Genomic DNA, 22620 nt, shown 5'->3' with positions numbered 1-22620 from the left:
GACATAGTAGGACACATCGGGACACAGTAGGACACATCAGGACACGATAGGACAAATCAGGACACAGTGGGACACATCAGGACACGGTAGGACACATCAGGAAACGTGAGGACACAGTACGACACGTTAGGACACATCAGGGAACAAGTAAAAATTAGGACACATCAGGACACCGAAGGACACATTAGGACACATCTGGACACAGTAGGACACATCAGGACAAAGTAGGACACATAGGCACACAAGAGGACACATCAGTACACGGTAGGACACATCAGGGAACAAGGAAAAATTAGGACACATCAGGACAAGTAGGACACAACATGGCACATCAGGACACAGTAGGACACGTTAGGACACATCAGGACAAAGTAGGACACATCAGGACACAGTAGCAAACATCAGGACAAAGTAGGACACGGCAGGACACATCAGGACAAAGTAGGACACATCAGGAATATCAGGACACTGTAGTAAACATCAGGAAAATCAGGAAAAAGTAGGACACGTCAGGACAAATCAGGACAAATCAGGACAAAGTAGGACACGTTAGGACACATCAGGACATGAGGACAAATTAGAACATATCAGGACACGTGAGGAAACAAGGAAAACGTAGAAAACATCAGCACACATAAGTACAAAGTAGGAAAAATTAGGACACAGGGGGACACATTAGGACATAGTAGGACACATCAGGACACAGCAGGACACATCAGGACATGGTAGGACACGGCAGGACATGAGGAAAAATTAGAACAAATCAGGACACATCAGGACAAAGTAGGACACATTAGGACACAGGGGGAAATATCAGGACACAGTAGGACACAGTGGAACAAATCAGTACACAATAGGACACATCAGGAGACGTTAGCACACAGTAGGACACATTAGGGCACATCAGGGCACATCAAGACAAAGTAGGACACGTCAGGAAACAGTTAGACACATCAGGACACAGTAGTACACATCAGGACACAGTAGGGCACATCAGGGCACATCAGGACAAAGTAGGACACATCGGGAAACAGTAGAACACATTAGGACACAACAGGACACATCAGGACACGTTAGGACGCAGTAGGACACATTAGGAAACAGGGGGAAACATCAGGACACAGTGTGACACACCAGGACACAGTAGGACACATCGGTACACAGTAGAACACATCAGGACACGTTAGGACACAGTAGGACACATTAGGACACATCAGGGCACACCAAGACAAAGTAGGACATGTCAGGAAACAGTTAGACACCTTAGGAAACATCAGGACACAGTGGGACACACCAGGACACAGTAAGACACATCCGGACACAGTGGAACACATCAGGACACAGTAGTACACATCAGGACACAGTAGGACACGTTAGGATACATCAGGACAAAGTAGGACACATTAGGACACATCAGGACACAGTAGCAAACATCAGGAAAAATCAGGACAAAGTAGGACACGTCAGGACACATCAGGATAAAGTAGGACACATTAGGACACATCAGGACACAGTAGGACACATCAGGCATATCAGGACACAGTGGGACACATCAGGATGTGGTCGGACACATTAGGACACATCAGGACACCGTAGGACACGTTAGGACACATCAGGACAAAGTAGGACACATTAGGACACATCAGGACACAGTAGCAAACATCAGGAAAAATCAGGACAAAGTAGGACACGGCAGAACACATCAGGACAAAGTAGGACACATCAGGAATATCAGGACACTGTAGCAAACATCAGGAAAAATCAGGAAAAAGTAGGACACGTCAGGACAAATCAGGACAAAGTAGGACACGTTATGACACATCAGGATATGAGGAAAAATTAGAACATATCAGGACACGTGAGGACACATCAGGAAACGTGAGGACACAGTACGACACGTTAGGACACATCAGGGAACAAGGAAAAATTAGGACACATCAGGACAAGTAGGACACAAAATGGCACATCAGGACACAGTAGGACACGTTAGGACACATCAGGACAAAGTAGGACACATTAGGACACATCAGGACACAGTAGCAAACATCAGGACAAAGTAGGACACGGCAGGACACATCAGGACAAAGTAGGACACATCAGGAATATCAGGACACTGTAGTAAACATCAGGAAAATCAGGAAAAAGTAGGACACATCAGCACACATAAGGACAAAGTAGGAAAAATTAGGACACAGGGGGACACATTAGGACATAGTAGGACACATCAGGACACAGCAGGACACATCAGGATATGGTAGGACACGGCAGGACATGAGGAAAAATTAGAACAAATCAGGACACAGTCGGAAACATCAGGACACGGTAGGACACATCAGGACACGGGAGGACACGTCAGGACACGTTAGGACACATCAGGGTACAAGGAAAAAAAGGGTACACGGCAGGACATGAGGAAAAATTAGAACAAATCAGGACACAGTCGGAAACATCAGGACACAGCAGGACACATCAGGACATGGTAGGACAAGGCAGGACATGAGGAAAAATTAGAACAAATCAGGACACAGTCGGAAACATCAGGACACGGTAGGACACAACAGGACACAACAGGACAAATCAGGACACATAAGGACAAAGTAGGACACATTAGGACACAGGGGGAAATATCAGGACACAGTGGGGCACACCAGGACACAGTAGGACACATTAGGACAAAATAGGACAAATTAGGACAGAGGGGGACACATTGGGACATAGTAGGACACATCAGGACACAGCGGGACACATCAGGACACATCAGGAAACAAGGAACACGTAGGACACATCTGGACACAAAAGGACAAAGTAGGACAAATTAGGACACAGGGGGACACATTAGGACATAGTAGGACACATCAGGACACAGCAGGACACATCAGGGAACAAGGACAAATTAGGACACATCTGGACACATGTAGGATACATCAGGACATAGTAGGAAACATTAGGACATTTCAAGACACAGTATGACACATCTGGACACATCAGGACACAGTAGGAAACATTAGGACATTTCAAGACACAGTAGGACACATCACAACACATCAGGACACAGGAGGACACATGTGGACAAGGTAGTTGTTATCTAGACACACCAGGAATCATCAGGACATATCAGGACACAGTAGGCCACATCAGGACATCGTAGGACACAGTCAGACAACTCAGGACACAGTAGGACACATCAGGACATATAAGGTCACAGTGTGACACAGCAGGACACATCAGGACACAGTAGGACACATCAGGACACAGTGGGACACACCAGGACACATTAGGACACATCGGGACACAGTGGAACAAATCAGGACTCAATAGGACACATCAGGACACGTTAGGACACATCAGGGCACATCAAGACAAAGTAGGACACATCGGGAAACAGTTAGACACCTTAGGAAACATCAGGACACATCAGGTCACAGTACGACACATCAGGACATAATCGGACAACTCAGGACACAGTAGGACACATCAGGACAAGGTCGTTGTTTTCTGGACACATCAGGAAACATCAGGACATATCAGGACACAGTGGGAAACATCAGGACATGTTAGGAGACAGTAGGACATATTAGGACACATCTGGACACAGTATGACCCCATGAAACAGTAGGACACATCAGGAAAAATCAGTACACGTCCGGAAACAGTAGGAAACATAAGGACATTTGAGGACACATCAAGACACTGTAGAACACATCAGGACACAGTAGGACACATCTGGACACATCAGGGAAAGTAGGACACATCAGGGCATAGCAGGACACATCAGGACATGGTAGGATGCATCAGGACACATCAGGAAACAAGGAGATATTAGGACAAATCAGGATACAGGAGGACACGTCAGGAAAAATCAGGACAAAGTACGACATATCAGGACAAAATAGGACACATTAGGAAACATCAGGACACAGTAGGACACATTTAGACACATCAGAACACATCAGGTAAAGTAGGACACATCAGGACATAGTAGGACACATCAATAAACATCAGGACAAAGTAGGAAACATCAGGACAAGGTAGTTGTTTTCTGGACACATCAGGAAACATCAGGACATATCCGGACACAGTAGGACACATCAGGACACAGGAGGACACTTCAGGACATATAAGTTCACAGTATGACACATCAGGACACAATGACACAGTAGGACACATCAGGACACAGTGGGAAACATCAGGACATGTTAGGAGACAGTAGGACATATTTGGACACTTAAGGACACATCAAAACACAGTATGACACACCTCAGGAAACTGTAGGACACATTAGGACACGTCAGGACACAGTAAGACACAGTAGTACACATCAGGACACAGTATGACAAAGTCAGACAACTCATGACACATTGGGACACATCAGGACACATCAGCTCACAGTATGACACATCGGGACTCATCAGGACACAGTAGGACACATTCGGACAACTGAAGACACAGTATGACACATCAGGACACGGTAGGAAACATCTGGACACAGTAGGACACATCAGGATAAGGTAGTTGTTATCAGGACACATTAGGGCACGGTAGGACACATAAAGATACAGAATGACACATCAGGACACGAGGACAAATTAGGACACGAGGTCACAGTAGGACACATCAGGGCACATCAAGACAAAGTAGGACACATCGGGACAAAGTAGGACACATTAGGACACAGTTGGACACATCTGGACACATCAGGACACAGTAGGAAACATTCGGACATTTCAAGACACAGTAGGACACATCTGGACACATCAGGACACAGTAGGACACATTGGGAAACACTGGGACACATCAGGACACAGTGGGAAACATTAGGCCATTTCAAGACACAGTATGACACATCTGGACACATCAGGACACAGTAGGAAACATTAGGACATTTCAAGACACAGTATGACACATCAGGACACATCAGGACACATCAGGACACAGTAGGAAACATTAGGACATTTCAAGACACAGTAGGACACATCTGGACACATCAGAACACATCAGGACACAGTAGGACACATGTGGACAAGGTAGTTGTTATCTAGACACACCAGGAATCATCAGGACATATCAGGACACAGTAGGCCACATCAGGACATCGTAGGACACAGTCAGACAACTCAGGACGCAGTAGGACACATCAGGACACAATGACACAGTAGGACACATCAGGACACATCAGGACACAGTGGGAAACATCAGGACATGTTAGGAGACAATGACAAAGTAGGACACATCAGGAAAAATCAGGACACATCAGGACAGAGTAGTACACATCAGGACACAGTAGGACACATCAGGACACAGTAAGAGACAGTCCGACAACTCAAGACAGAGTAGGATATGTCAGGACACAGTATGACACATCAGGATACCTCGGACACTTCAGGACACATCAGGACACAGTAGGACACATCAGGACACATGAGAACACAATAGGACACGTCTGGACACATCAGAACATTTGAGGAAACAGTATGACACATCAGGATACCTCGGACACATTAGGACACAGTCGGACACATCAGGATACATCAGAACATATGAGGACACAGTAGGAGACATCAGGACATACCAGGACACAGTCGGAAACATTAGGACACAGTAGGAAACTTCAAGACACAGTAGAAATTAGAACACATCAGGAAACAGTAGGACACATCAGGACATAGTAAGGCACAGTCCGACAACTCAGGACACAGTAGGACACATCAGGACACAGTAGTACACATCAGGACAAAGAAGGACACATCAGGTCAAAGTAGGACACAGTAGGACACATCTGGACACATCAGGACACAGTAGGAAACATTAGGACATTTCAAGACACAGTAGGACACATTGGGACACATCAGGACACATCAGGAAAAAGCAGGACACATTAGGACACATCAGGACAATGTAGGACACATTAGGACATTTCAAGACACAGTCGGACACATCTGGACACATCAGAACACATCAAGACACAGTAGGACACATCAGAACATAGTAGGACACATTAGGACACAGTAGGACACATCTGGACACATCAGGACACATCAAGACACAGTATGACACACCTCAGGAAACAGTAGGACAGATCAGGACACATCGGGACACAGTAGGACACAGTAAGAGACAGCCCGACAACTCAGGACAGAGTAGGATACGTCAGGACACAGTAAGACACATCGGGACACAGTGGAACAAATCAGTACACAATAGGACACATCAGGAGACATTAGTACACAGTAGGACACATTAGGACACATCAGGGCACATCAAGACAAAGTAGGACATGTCAGGACACATCAGGACACAGTAGCAAACATCAGGACAAAGTAGGACACGGCAGGACACATCAGGACAAAGTAGGACACATCAGGAATATCAGGACACTGTAGTAAACATCAGGAAAATCAGGAAAAAGTAGGACACATCAGCACACATAAGGACAAAGTAGGAAAAATTAGGACACAGGGGGACACATTAGGACATAGTAGGACACATCAGGACACAGCAGGACACATCAGGATATGGTAGGACACGGCAGGACATGAGGAAAAATTAGAACAAATCAGGACACAGTCGGAAACATCAGGACACGGTAGGACACATCAGGACACGGGAGGACACGTCAGGACACGTTAGGACACATCAGGGTACAAGGAAAAAAAGGGTACACGGCAGGACATGAGGAAAAATTAGAACAAATCAGGACACAGTCGGAAACATCAGGACACAGCAGGACACATCAGGACATGGTAGGACAAGGCAGGACATGAGGAAAAATTAGAACAAATCAGGACACAGTCGGAAACATCAGGACACGGTAGGACACAACAGGACACAACAGGACAAATCAGGACACATAAGGACAAAGTAGGACACATTAGGACACAGGGGGAAATATCAGGACACAGTGGGGCACACCAGGACACAGTAGGACACATTAGGACAAAATAGGACAAATTAGGACAGAGGGGGACACATTGGGACATAGTAGGACACATCAGGAAACAGCGGGACACATCAGGACACATCAGGAAACAAGGAACACGTAGGACACATCTGGACACAAAAGGACAAAGTAGGACAAATTAGGACACAGGGGGACACATTAGGACATAGTAGGACACATCAGGACACAGCAGGACACATCAGGGAACAAGGACAAATTAGGACACATCTGGACACATGTAGGATACATCAGGACATAGTAGGAAACATTAGGACATTTCAAGACACAGTATGACACATCTGGACACATCAGGACACAGTAGGAAACATTAGGACATTTCAAGACACAGTAGGACACATCACAACACATCAGGACACAGGAGGACACATGTGGACAAGGTAGTTGTTATCTAGACACACCAGGAATCATCAGGACATATCAGGACACAGTAGGCCACATCAGGACATCGTAGGACACAGTCAGACAACTCAGGACACAGTAGGACACATCAGGACATATAAGGTCACAGTGTGACACAGCAGGACACATCAGGACACAGTAGGACACATCAGGACACAGTGGGACACACCAGGACACATTAGGACACATCGGGACACAGTGGAACAAATCAGGACTCAATAGGACACATCAGGACACGTTAGGACACATCAGGGCACATCAAGACAAAGTAGGACACATCGGGAAACAGTTAGACACCTTAGGAAACATCAGGACACATCAGGTCACAGTACGACACATCAGGACATAATCGGACAACTCAGGACACAGTAGGACACATCAGGACAAGGTCGTTGTTTTCTGGACACATCAGGAAACATCAGGACATATCAGGACACAGTGGGAAACATCAGGACATGTTAGGAGACAGTAGGACATATTAGGACACATCTGGACACAGTATGACCCCATGAAACAGTAGGACACATCAGGAAAAATCAGTACACGTCCGGAAACAGTAGGAAACATAAGGACATTTGAGGACACATCAAGACACTGTAGAACACATCAGGACACAGTAGGACACATCTGGACACATCAGGGAAAGTAGGACACATCAGGGCATAGCAGGACACATCAGGACATGGTAGGATGCATCAGGACACATCAGGAAACAAGGAGATATTAGGACAAATCAGGATACAGGAGGACACGTCAGGAAAAATCAGGACAAAGTACGACATATCAGGACAAAATAGGACACATTAGGAAACATCAGGACACAGTAGGACACATTTAGACACATCAGAACACATCAGGTAAAGTAGGACACATCAGGACATAGTAGGACACATCAATAAACATCAGGACAAAGTAGGAAACATCAGGACAAGGTAGTTGTTTTCTGGACACATCAGGAAACATCAGGACATATCCGGACACAGTAGGACACATCAGGACACAGGAGGACACTTCAGGACATATAAGTTCACAGTATGACACATCAGGACACAATGACACAGTAGGACACATCAGGACACAGTGGGAAACATCAGGACATGTTAGGAGACAGTAGGACATATTTGGACACTTAAGGACACATCAAAACACAGTATGACACACCTCAGGAAACTGTAGGACACATTAGGACACGTCAGGACACAGTAAGACACAGTAGTACACATCAGGACACAGTATGACAAAGTCAGACAACTCATGACACATTGGGACACATCAGGACACATCAGCTCACAGTATGACACATCGGGACTCATCAGGACACAGTAGGACACATTCGGACAACTGAAGACACAGTATGACACATCAGGACACGGTAGGAAACATCTGGACACAGTAGGACACATCAGGATAAGGTAGTTGTTATCAGGACACATTAGGGCACGGTAGGACACATAAAGATACAGAATGACACATCAGGACACGAGGACAAATTAGGACACGAGGTCACAGTAGGACACATCAGGGCACATCAAGACAAAGTAGGACACATCGGGACAAAGTAGGACACATTAGGACACAGTTGGACACATCTGGACACATCAGGACACAGTAGGAAACATTCGGACATTTCAAGACACAGTAGGACACATCTGGACACATCAGGACACAGTAGGACACATTGGGAAACACTGGGACACATCAGGACACAGTGGGAAACATTAGGCCATTTCAAGACACAGTATGACACATCTGGACACATCAGGACACAGTAGGAAACATTAGGACATTTCAAGACACAGTATGACACATCAGGACACATCAGGACACATCAGGACACAGTAGGAAACATTAGGACATTTCAAGACACAGTAGGACACATCTGGACACATCAGAACACATCAGGACACAGTAGGACACATGTGGACAAGGTAGTTGTTATCTAGACACACCAGGAATCATCAGGACATATCAGGACACAGTAGGCCACATCAGGACATCGTAGGACACAGTCAGACAACTCAGGACGCAGTAGGACACATCAGGACACAATGACACAGTAGGACACATCAGGACACATCAGGACACAGTGGGAAACATCAGGACATGTTAGGAGACAATGACAAAGTAGGACACATCAGGAAAAATCAGGACACATCAGGACAGAGTAGTACACATCAGGACACAGTAGGACACATCAGGACACAGTAAGAGACAGTCCGACAACTCAAGACAGAGTAGGATATGTCAGGACACAGTATGACACATCAGGATACCTCGGACACTTCAGGACACATCAGGACACAGTAGGACACATCAGGACACATGAGAACACAATAGGACACGTCTGGACACATCAGAACATTTGAGGAAACAGTATGACACATCAGGATACCTCGGACACATTAGGACACAGTCGGACACATCAGGATACATCAGAACATATGAGGACACAGTAGGAGACATCAGGACATACCAGGACACAGTCGGAAACATTAGGACACAGTAGGAAACTTCAAGACACAGTAGAAATTAGAACACATCAGGAAACAGTAGGACACATCAGGACATAGTAAGGCACAGTCCGACAACTCAGGACACAGTAGGACACATCAGGACACAGTAGTACACATCAGGACAAAGAAGGACACATCAGGTCAAAGTAGGACACAGTAGGACACATCTGGACACATCAGGACACAGTAGGAAACATTAGGACATTTCAAGACACAGTAGGACACATTGGGACACATCAGGACACATCAGGAAAAAGCAGGACACATTAGGACACATCAGGACAATGTAGGACACATTAGGACATTTCAAGACACAGTCGGACACATCTGGACACATCAGAACACATCAAGACACAGTAGGACACATCAGAACATAGTAGGACACATTAGGACACAGTAGGACACATCTGGACACATCAGGACACAATAGGAAACATTAGGACATTTCAAGACACAGTAGGCCACATCTGGACACATCAGAACACATCAAGACACAGTATGACACACCTCAGGAAACAGTAGGACAGATCAGGACACATCGGGACACAGTAGGACACAGTAAGAGACAGCCCGACAACTCAGGACAGAGTAGGATACGTCAGGACACAGTAAGACACATCGGGACACAGTGGAACAAATCAGTACACAATAGGACACATCAGGAGACATTAGTACACAGTAGGACACATTAGGACACATCAGGGCACATCAAGACAAAGTAGGACATGTCAGGAAACAGTTACACACATCAGGACACAGTAGTACACATCAGGACACATCAGAACACATTAGGACACGTCTGGACACATCAGAACATATGAGGAAACAGTATGACACATCAGGATACATCAGAACATATGAGGACACAGTAGGAGACATCAGGACATACCAGGACACAGTAGGAAACATTAGGACACAGCAGGAAACTTCAAGACACATTAGAAATTAGAACACATCAGGAAACAGTAGGACACATCAGGACACGTCAGGACACAGTAAGGCACAGTCCGACAACTCAGGACACAGTAGGAATCATCAGGACACAGCAGTACACATCAGGACAAAGTAGGACACATCAGGACAAAGTAGGACAAAGTAGGACACATCTGGACACATCTGGACACATCTGGACACATCAGGACACAGTAGGAAACATTTGGACATTTCAAGACACAGTAGGACACATTGGGACACATCAGGACACATCAGGAAAAAATAGGACACATTAGGACACATCAGGACAATGTAGGACACATTAGGACATTTCAAGACACAGTAGGCCACATCTGGACACATCAGAACACATCAAGACACAGTAGGACACATCCGGACAAAGTAGGACACATCTGGACACATCAGGACACAGTAGGAAACATTAGGACATTTCAAGACACAGTAGGACACATTGGGACACATCAGGACACATCAGGAAAAAGTCAGACAACTCAGGTCGCAGCAGGAAACATCAGTACACATCAGGTCACATCTGGACACAGTATGACCCCATGAAACAGTAGGACACGTTAGGACATAGTAGGACACATCAACACAAAGCAGGACACGTTAGGACACAGTGGGACACATTAGGACATAGTAGGACACATCAGGAAACAGTAGGACACATCAGGACACATTTGGACACATCAGAACACATCAGGTAAAGTAGGACACATCAGGACATAGTAGGACACGTCAGGAAACATCAGGACACAGTAGGACACATCAGGGCAAGGTAGTTGTTTTCTGGACACATCAGGAAACATCAGGACATATCAGGACACAGTGGGAAACATCAGGACATGTTAGGAGACAGTAGGACATATTAGGACACTTAAGGACACATCAAGACACAGTATGACACACCTCAGGAAACAGTAGGACAGATCAGGACACATCGGGACACAGTAGGACACATCAGGACACAGTAGGACACAGTAAGAGACAGCCCGACAACTCAGGACAGAGTAGGATACGTCAGGACACAGTAAGACACATCGGGACACAGTGGAACAAATCAGTACACAATAGGACACATCAGGAGACATTAGTACACAGTAGGACACTTTAGGACACATCAGGGCATCCCAAGACAAAGTAGGACATGTCAGGAAACAGTTACACACATCAGGACACAGTAGTACACATCAGGACACATCAGAACACATTAGGACACGTTTGGACACATCAGAACATATGAGGAAACAGTATGACACATCAGGATACATCAGAACATATGAGGACACAGTAGGAGACATCAGGACATACCAGGACACAGTAGGAAACATTAGGACACAGCAGGAAACTTCAAGACACATTAGAAATTAGAACACATCAGGAAACAGTAGGACACATCAGGACACGTCAGGACACAGTAAGGCACAGTCCGACAACTCAAGACACAGTAGGAATCATCAGGACACAGCAGTACACATCCGGACAAAGTAGGACACTTCTGGACACATCTGGACACATCAGGAAAAGGTAGGACACATTAGGACATATCAGGACAATGTAGGACACATTAGGACATTTCAAGTCACATTGGGACACGTTGGGACACATCAGGAAACATCAGGACATATCAGGACACGGTAGGACACACCAGCACACAGTGGGACACATCAGGACATATAAGGTCACAGTATGACACATCAGGACATATAAGGTCACAGTATGACACATCAGGACACAATGACACAGTAGGACACATCAGGACAAATCAGGAGACAGTGGGAAACATCAGTACATGTTAGGAGACAGTAGGACATATTAGGACACTTAAGGTCACATCAAGACACAGTATGACACATCTCAGGAAACAGTAGGACACATCAGGACACGTCAGGACACAGTAAGACACAGTAGTACACATCAGGACACATCAGGACACAGTAGGACACATCGGGACACATCAGGACACAGTAGGACACATTCAGACAACTGAAGACACAGTACGACACATCAGGACACGGTAGGACACATATGGACACTACAGGACAGAGTAGGACACATCAGGACAGGGTAGTTGTTATCTGGACACATTAGGAAACATCAGGACATATCAGGACACAGTAGAACACATCAGGACACATCAGGACATATCAGGACACAGTAGGACACATTTGGACACATCAGGACACAGTAGGACACATCATGACACGGTAGGACATAGTAGGACACATAAAGACAGATCAAGACACATTATGACACATCAGGCCACATCAGGACACAGTATGACACATCAGGACACTTCATGACACAGTAGAACACAGTCTGAAAACTCTGTCTTGAGTTTTCTGTGACACATCAGAACACATCAGGGCACATCAAGACAAAGAAGGACACATCAGGAAACAGTGAGACACATTAGTACACATCAGGGCACATCAGGTCACAGTATGACACATCAGGACACATCAGGACACATCAGGAAACAGTAGGAAACATAAGGACATTTTAGGACACATCAAGACACTGTAGAACACATCAGGACACAGCAGGACATATCAGGGAAAGTAGGACACATCAGGGCATAGTAGGACACATCAGGACATGGTAGGATGCATCAGGACACATCAGGAAACAAGGAGATATTAGGACAAATCAGGATACAGGAGGACATGTCAGGAAAAATCAGGACAAAGTACGACATATCAGGACAAAATAGGACACATTAGGAAACATCAGGACATGGTAGGACACATCAGGAAAAAGTCAGACAACTCAGGTCACAGCAGGACACATCAGTACACATCAGGACACATCTGGACACAGTATTACCCCATGAAACAGTAGGACACGTTAGGAAGTTTTTCCTCAGGACACATCCAGAAACAGTAGGAAAAATAAGGACACTTTAGGAGACATCAAGACACAGTAGGACACATCAGGACACATCAGGAAACATCAGGACACAGTGGGACACATTCGGACAACTCAAGACACAGTATGACACATCAGGACACAGTGGAACACATCAGGACACGGTAGGAAACATCTGGACACAGTAGGACACATCAGGATAAAGTAGTTGCTATCAGGACACATCACGGCACGGTAGGACACATCAGGATACAGAATGACACATCAGGACACAAGGACAAATTAGGACACGAGGTCACAGTAGGACACATCAGGGCACATCAAGACAAAGTAGGACACATCAGGACAAAGTAGGAAACATTAGGACATTTCAAGACACTGTAGGACACATCAGGACACAGTAGGAAACATTAGGACATTTCAAGACACAGTAGGACACATCTGGACACATCACAACACATCAGGACACAGTAGGACACATGTGGACAAGGTAGTTGTTATCTAGACACACCAGGAATCATCAGGACATATCAGGACACAGTAGGCCACATCAGGACATCGTAGGACACAGTCAGACAACTCAGGACACAGTAGGACACATCAGGACACATCAAGACAAAGTAGGACACAACAGGACAAATTAGGACACGGGGTCACAGTAGGACACATCAGGGCACATCAAGACAAAGTAGGACACATCAGGACAAAGTAGGACACATTAGGAAACATTCGGACATTTCAAGACACAGTCGGACACATCTGGACACATCAGGACACAGTGGGAAACATCAGGACATGTTAGGAGACAGTAGGACATAGTAGGACACTTAAGGACACATCAAGACACAGTATGACACACCTCAGGAAACAGTACGACACATCAGGACACGTCAGGACACAGTAAGACACAGTAGTACACATCAGGACACTTTGACACAGTCAGACAACTCATGACACAGTGGGATATGTCAGGACACACATCAGCTCACAGTATGACACATCGGGACACATCAGGACACAGTAGGACACATTCGGACAACTCAAGACACAGTATGACACATCAGGACACAGTGGAACACATCAGGACACAGTAGGAAACATCTGGACACAGTAGGACACATCAGGGTAAAGTAGTTGCTATCAGGACACATCACGGCACGGTAGGACACATCAGGATACAGAATGACACATCAGGACACAATGACAAATTAGGACACGAGGTCACAGTAGGACACATCAGGGCACATCAAGACAAAGTAGGACACATCAGGACAAAGTAGGAAACATTAGGACATCTCAAGACACAGTAGGACACATCTGGACACATCAGGACACAGTAGGAAACATTCGGACATTTCAAGACACAGTAGGACACATCTGGAAACATCACAACACATCAGGACACAGTAGGACACATGTGGACAAGGTAATTGTTATCTAAACACACCAGGAATCATCAGGACATATCAGGACACAGTAGGCCACATCAGGACATCGTAGGACACAGTGTGACACAACAGGACACATCAGGACACAATGACACAGTAGGACACATCAGGACACAGTGGGAAACATCAGGACATGTTAGGAGACAGTAGGACATATAAGGACACATTTAAGGACACATCAAGACACAGTATGACACACCTCAGGAAACAGTAGGACACATCAGGACACATTAGGACACAGTAGGACACATCTGGACACAGTAGGACACAATGACAAACTAGGACACATCAGGACACATTAGGACACAGTAGGACACATCAGGACACATCAGGACACAGTAGGACACATCAGGACACAGTAAGAGACAGTCCGAGAACTCAGGACAGAGTAGGATACGTCAGGACACAGTATGACACATCAGGATACCTCGGACACTTCAGGACACATCGGGACACAGTAGGACAAATCAGGACACATCAGAACACAATAGGACACGTCTGGACACATCAGAACATTTGAGGAAACAGTATGACACATCAGGATACCTCGGACACATCAGGACACAGTCGGACATATCAGGATACATCAGAACATATGAGGACACAGTAGGAGATATCAGGACATACCAGGACACAGTAGGAAACATTAGGACACAGTAGGAAACTTCCAAGACACAGTAGAAATTAGAACACATCAGGAAACAGTAGGACACATCCGGAAACAGTAGGACACATCAGGACATAGTAAGGCACAGTCCGACAACTCAGGACACAGTAGGACACATCAGGACACATCAAGACAAAGTAGGACACAACAGGACAAATTAGGACACGGGGTCACAGTAGGACACATCAGGGCACATCAAGACAAAGTAGGACACATCAGGACAAAGTAGGACACATTAGGAAACATTCGGACATTTCAAGACACAGTCGGACACATCTGGACACATCAGGACACAGTGGGAAACATCAGGACATGTTAGGAGACAGTAGGACATAGTAGGACACTTAAGGACACATCAAGACACAGTATGACACACCTCAGGAAACAGTACGACACATCAGGACACGTCAGGACACAGTAAGACACAGTAGTACACATCAGGACACTTTGACACAGTCAGACAACTCATGACACAGTGGGATATGTCAGGACACACATCAGCTCACAGTATGACACATCGGGACACATCAGGACACAGTAGGACACATTCGGACAACTCAAGACACAGTATGACACATCAGGACACAGTGGAACACATCAGGACACAGTAGGAAACATCTGGACACAGTAGGACACATCAGGGTAAAGTAGTTGCTATCAGGACACATCACGGCACGGTAGGACACATCAGGATACAGAATGACACATCAGGACACAATGACAAATTAGGACACGAGGTCACAGTAGGACACATCAGGGCACATCAAGACAAAGTAGGACACATCAGGACAAAGTAGGAAACATTAGGACATCTCAAGACACAGTAGGACACATCTGGACACATCAGGACACAGTAGGAAACATTCGGACATTTCAAGACACAGTAGGACACATCTGGAAACATCACAACACATCAGGACACAGTAGGACACATGTGGACAAGGTAATTGTTATCTAAACACACCAGGAATCATCAGGACATATCAGGACACAGTAGGCCACATCAGGACATCGTAGGACACAGTGTGACACAACAGGACACATCAGGACACAATGACACAGTAGGACACATCAGGACACAGTGGGAAACATCAGGACATGTTAGGAGACAGTAGGACATATAAGGACACATTTAAGGACACATCAAGACACAGTATGACACACCTCAGGAAACAGTAGGACACATCAGGACACATTAGGACACAGTAGGACACATCTGGACACAGTAGGACACAATGACAAACTAGGACACATCAGGACACATTAGGACACAGTAGGACACATCAGGACACATCAGGACACAGTAGGACACATCAGGACACAGTAAGAGACAGTCCGAGAACTCAGGACAGAGTAGGATACGTCAGGACACAGTATGACACATCAGGATACCTCGGACACTTCAGGACACATCGGGACACAGTAGGACAAATCAGGACACATCAGAACACAATAGGACACGTCTGGACACATCAGAACATTTGAGGAAACAGTATGACACATCAGGATACCTCGGACACATCAGGACACAGTCGGACATATCAGGATACATCAGAACATATGAGGACACAGTAGGAGATATCAGGACATACCAGGACACAGTAGGAAACATTAGGACACAGTAGGAAACTTCCAAGACACAGTAGAAATTAGAACACATCAGGAAACAGTAGGACACATCCGGAAACAGTAGGACACATCAGGACATAGTAAGGCACAGTCCGACAACTCAGGACACAGTAGGACACATCAGGACACATCAGGACACATCCGGAAACAGTAGGACACATCAGGACATAGTAAGGCACAGTCCGACAACTCAGGACAAAGTAGGACACATTAGGACACTTCAGGACACAGTACGACACGTCAGGACAAATCAGAACACATGAGGACACATTAGGACACAGTAGGACACATCAGGACAAAGTAGGATACATCTGGACACATCAGGACACAGTAGGAAACATTAGGACACATCGGGACACAGTAGGACACAGTAGCACACATCAGGACACAGTAGTACACATCAGGACACATTAGGACACATCAGGGCACACCAAGACAAAGTAGGACATGTCAGGAAACAGTTAGACACCTTAGGAAACATCAGGACACAGTATTACACATCAGGACACATCAGGACACATCAGGAAACAGTAGGACACATCAGGACAAGGTAGTTGTTATCTTCACACATCAGGAAAAATCAGGACACAGTAGGACATATCAGGACATAGTTGGAGACAGTCAGACAACTCAGGACACAGTAGGACACATCAGGACATATCAGGTCACAGTATGACACATCAGGCCACTGTAGGACACATCAGGACAAGGTAGTTGTTATCAGGACACATCAGAGCATGGTAGGACACATCAGAACATAGAATGACACATCAGGACAAATCAGAACACATGAGGACCAATTGGGACACATCAGGTCAAAGTAGGACACATCAGGGCACAGCAGGACACATCAGTACACAGTAGGTCACTTCAAGACACAGTAGGACACATCAGGACATAGGAAGACACAGTATGACACATCAGGACACATCAGGACACAGTAGAAAACATTAGGACATTTCAAGACACAGTAGGACACATCTGGACACATTAGGACACAATAGGACACAGTAGGACACATCGGGACACAGTAGGACACACCAGGACACAGTTGGACACATTAGGACACAGTAGGTCACTTCAAGACACAGTAGGACACATCAGGACATAGTAAGACAGATTCGTGACACTTCAGGACACATCAGAACACAGCATGACATATCAGGACATATCAAGACATAGTAGAAATTAGGACACATCAGGACACAGTAGGACCCATCAGGATACAGTAATACACAGTACGACACATTAGGACACAGTGGGACATTTTAGGACATGTCAGGACACTTCAGGACACATCAGGACACAGTATGATACATCAGGACAAATCAGAACACGTGGACAAATTAGGACACATCAGGACACATCGGGAGATATCAGGAAACAGTAGGACACCATGACACATCAGGACACATCAGGACACATCAGAAGACATTAGGACACATCTGGACACATCAGAACATATGAGGACACAGTAGTAGACATCAGGACACACCAGGACACAGTAGTACACATCAGGACACAGTAGAACACAGTAGGACACAGTAGGACATATCAGGACATATCAGGACACAACAGGACATAGATCTGTTAACTGTCCCTCTGTCCATCTCAGCCTGTCCGGATGTCCCCGAGCGTCGGCCAACAAGAAGAGAACCAAGTTCCCTGGTGACGAGTACATCACTGCGAAGTTCAGAGCCAGTGATGGTAAGAGACAGTCTTTCCCCCGCACCACCAGTGTGTCCCACCCCTCAGTGTGTCCACATGCCCCCCCAGTGTTCCCCCCCAGTATGTCCACATGTCCCCCTCTCCCTCAGTCTCCCCCCCACCTCAGTGTGTCCATATGCACCCCCTCCCTCAGTTTGTCCACACGTCCCCCAAACCTGGTCTCTGATATGAAGACATCAGGCTTTTGATGTAATGACAGACGTCTGTCCTCACACTAACTGTGTGTCCTTTGTCTCTTAGTTCTGGACAACGACGAGGACATCAAGCAGCTGAACCAGGAGATCAACGAGCTGAACGAGTCCAACTCAGAGATGGAGGCCGACATGATGAACATGCACAGCCAGGTGAGTTCACTTCACCTGAACAGGTGTCAGAGAACATCCTACACCATGTGGCAGGTCCACTTCAGACTCAGGACTGTCCTCTGTCTGTCCCCCTCTCAGATCTCCTCCATGGAGATGAACTTGAAGAACATGGAGGAGGAGAACAAAGAGATCGAGGGGAGGAACGAGACTTTGTTCCTGGAGCTGTCGGGTCTGAGTCAGGCGCTGATCCGCAGCCTGACCAACATCCGCCTGCCCACCATGGTGAGTAGAACTTCAGAGTGGAACCTCAGAGTGGAACCTCAGAGGAGAACCTCAGAGTGGAACCTCAGGGGAAAACCTGAGGAGAACTTCAGAGTAGAACCTCAGAGTGGAACCTCAGAGGAGAACTTCAGAGTAGAACCTCAGAGTGCAACCTCAGAGTGGAACCTCAGAGGAGAACCTCAGAGTGGAACCTCAGGGGAAAACCTGAGGAGAACTTCAGAGTAGAACCTCAGAGTGGAACCTCAGGGGAAAACCTGAGGAGAACTTCAGAGTAGAACCTCAGAGTGGAACCTCAGAGGAAAACCTCAGAGGAGAACCTCAGAGGAGAACCTCAGAGTGGAACCTCAGAGGAGAACTTCAGAGTGGAACTTCAGAACTTCAGAGTAGAACCTCAGGGGAGAACCTGAAAGGAGACTTCAAATGTCGCTGTCACTGATGCAGTGGTATATCCCAGCTGTACACATACTACATACTACATACAACATACTACATACTACATACTTGGTAAGGCAGCTGCAGTCCTACTGACAGTCGAAAGAAATCAGAGGGTCATGGCTCCTCCCCTTTAATGATCAGGTGTGAATACACCTGACTGTTGCTGTCTGTGTAATCAGCAGTGTGTTCATCACCATTCACACACACACACACACACACACACACACACACACACACACACACACAGACACACACAGACACAGAGACTGAAACACAGACGCACACTGTCAACATTTCTATGAAACTGAGGAGGGTTCATTTTGGGACTCTTGCTTTTGTCTGTGTGTGTGTGTGTGTGTGTGTGTGTGTGTGTGTGTGTGTGTGTGTGTGTGTGTGTCTGTCTCTCTGTGTCTCTGTGTGTGTCTGTCTCTGTGTCTGTGTGTGTGTGTGTGTGTGTGTGTGTGTGTGTGTGTGTGTGTGTGTCTGTCTCTCTGTGTCTCTGTGTGTGTCTGTGTGTGTGTGTGTGTGTGTGTGTGTGTCTGTCTGTGTCTGTGTCTCTGTGTGTGTGTGTGTGTGTCTCCGTGTGTCTCTGTGTGTCTGTGTATCTCTGTGTCTCTGTGTCTCCGTGTGTGTCTATGTCTCTGTGTGTGTCTCTGTGTGTCTGTGTCTCCGTGTGTCTCTGTGTGTCTCCGTGTGTCTCTGTGTCTCCGTGTGTATGTGTATATCTGTGTCTCCGTGTCTGTGTCTCCGTGTGTGTCTGTGTCTCCGTGTGTGTCTCTGTGTCTCCGTGTGTGTGTGTGTGTCTGTGTCTCTGTCTGTGTCTCCGTGTGTCTGTGTCTCTGTGTGTGTCTTCGTGTGTCTCTGTGTCTCCGTGTGTGTCTGTGTCTCCGTGTGTCTGTGTGTCTCCGTGTGTGTCTCTGTGTCTCCGTGTGTGTGTGTGTCTGTGTCTCCGTGTGTCTGTGTCTCCGTGTGTCTCCGTGTGTCTCTGTGTCTCCGTGTGTATCTGTGTATATCTGTGTCTCCGTGTCTGTGTCTCCGTGTGTCTCTGTGTCTCCGTGTGTGTCTGTGTCTCCGTGTGTGTCTCTGTGTCTCCGTGTGTGTGTGTCTGTGTCTCTGTCTGTGTCTCCGTGTGTCTGTGTCTCTGTGTGTGTCTTCGTGTGTCTCTGTGTCTCCGTGTGTCTGTGTCTCCGTGTGTCTGTGTGTCTCCGTGTGTGTCTCTGTGTCTCCGTGTGTGTGTGTGTCTGTGTCTCCGTGTGTCTGTGTCTCCGTGTGTCTCCGTGTGTCTGTGTCTCCGTGTGTCTCTGTGTGTGTCTCCGTGCAGCAGGAGCCGTTGTCGGAGCAGAACTTTGACAGCTACGTGGAGACTCTGACCCACATGTTTACCAACAAGGACTGCTACCAGAACCCGGAGAACCGGGCCCTGCTGGAGTCCATCAACCAGGCGGTGAAGGGCATCGAGGTGTGACGGACAGGAGGAGGCCGGGTGGGCGGGGCCAGTTGGGCGGGGCATCAGAGTGACAGCACCAGTCTTTCTTTGGGAACCCTTTAGAACCTGTATGTAATTACTTCTCCTCATTTGGACCTCGGTTGTTTGCGTTTGTTTCCTGTTTGCATGTTGCTTTCCGACGGTACGAGCGTGAACAGATGTGAGGACAGACGTGAGGACAGACGTGAGGACACGCTGGAGTCAAACCGTTCCTGTGGGCGGGGCGGTCCTCACTGAGCGTGTGCAGAAGGAAGCAGAGTGTTAGTTAGTCTCCACCCATGATGTTGACAGTATTTATATGAGATAGTGATGTTGCACCTCCAGGACTAGTTGCTAGATTCATTCTTACTATTGCTGTGTAACTATTTAACGTTGGTTTAACAACTTATTTAATCATGTCTGCTGTACGACTTTCTGTTGACTATTTATTCTTCATTATCTTGTTGGTTTATTTTAAATACTACCTGAGAAGATAACCAAGAGAAGGGAATCATTTCCTCGGTATTGTTGAACCAAGAGGAAATATTTTAAGATATCAACTATGAATTGTTTATATATCTTATTATTTATTTAAAATACTGGGATCTTTTTAAGTGCAAATATTTTGTAACTGAAAGTTTTTTAATAATTTTCTAAAGATTCTTTTGGTGCTTCTGTTTATATGATTTTCCTTTTTATTTCCACAAACTATTTTGAGTACATTGCAATACACTGGGAAAGTTGAGCTGCACATATTTGGTATTTATTTGGTGATGACAAAGTGATGGTGAATATTTATTTTGTATCGTCTCTGTGTTAATGATGGCTGTATGGATTAGTCTTTACGTTGCTCTTTAATAAAGGTGAACCCACAGTGGATGTCAACTTCTGTTTCTGTGTCCTCTTCCTCTTAATACAGCTCGTCTTCATTACATCTTTATATCATTTCAGAAATCTGTCTGTCCTCCG

At 46.1% G+C, this 22620-nt stretch overlaps 1 protein-coding gene across 10 annotated transcripts in view; it reads left to right on the top strand.

Moving 5' to 3' along the window:
• myt1a (myelin transcription factor 1a) overlaps nucleotides 1–22536 on the top strand; it is a 156505-nt gene extending 133969 nt beyond the window's left edge. For 8 of the 10 annotated variants that reach the window (XM_069139285.1, XM_069139286.1, XM_069139288.1 and 5 more), the window contains 4 exons: nucleotides 19052–19143; nucleotides 19405–19508; nucleotides 19608–19751; nucleotides 21508–22536. In XM_069139285.1, the coding sequence (XP_068995386.1) occupies nucleotides 19052–19143; nucleotides 19405–19508; nucleotides 19608–19751; nucleotides 21508–21651 (484 nt within the window). In that variant the 3' untranslated portion in view covers nucleotides 21652–22536. The remainder of the gene's footprint in view (nucleotides 1–19051; nucleotides 19144–19404; nucleotides 19509–19607; nucleotides 19752–21507) is intronic. The other 2 variants (XM_069139293.1, XM_069139287.1) reach the window with 1 other exon arrangement.
• Nucleotides 22537–22620: the final 84 nt, after the last annotated feature.

Source organism: Embiotoca jacksoni, unplaced genomic scaffold (assembly GCF_022577435.1).
Source record: "Embiotoca jacksoni isolate LCO1_2020_lvr unplaced genomic scaffold, fEmbJac1.0.p SCAF_80, whole genome shotgun sequence".
Classification (NCBI taxonomy): Eukaryota; Metazoa; Chordata; class Actinopteri; family Embiotocidae; genus Embiotoca; species Embiotoca jacksoni.
The sequence above is the reverse complement of the archived record's forward strand: the minus strand, read 5'-3'. Positions and strand labels throughout refer to the sequence as shown.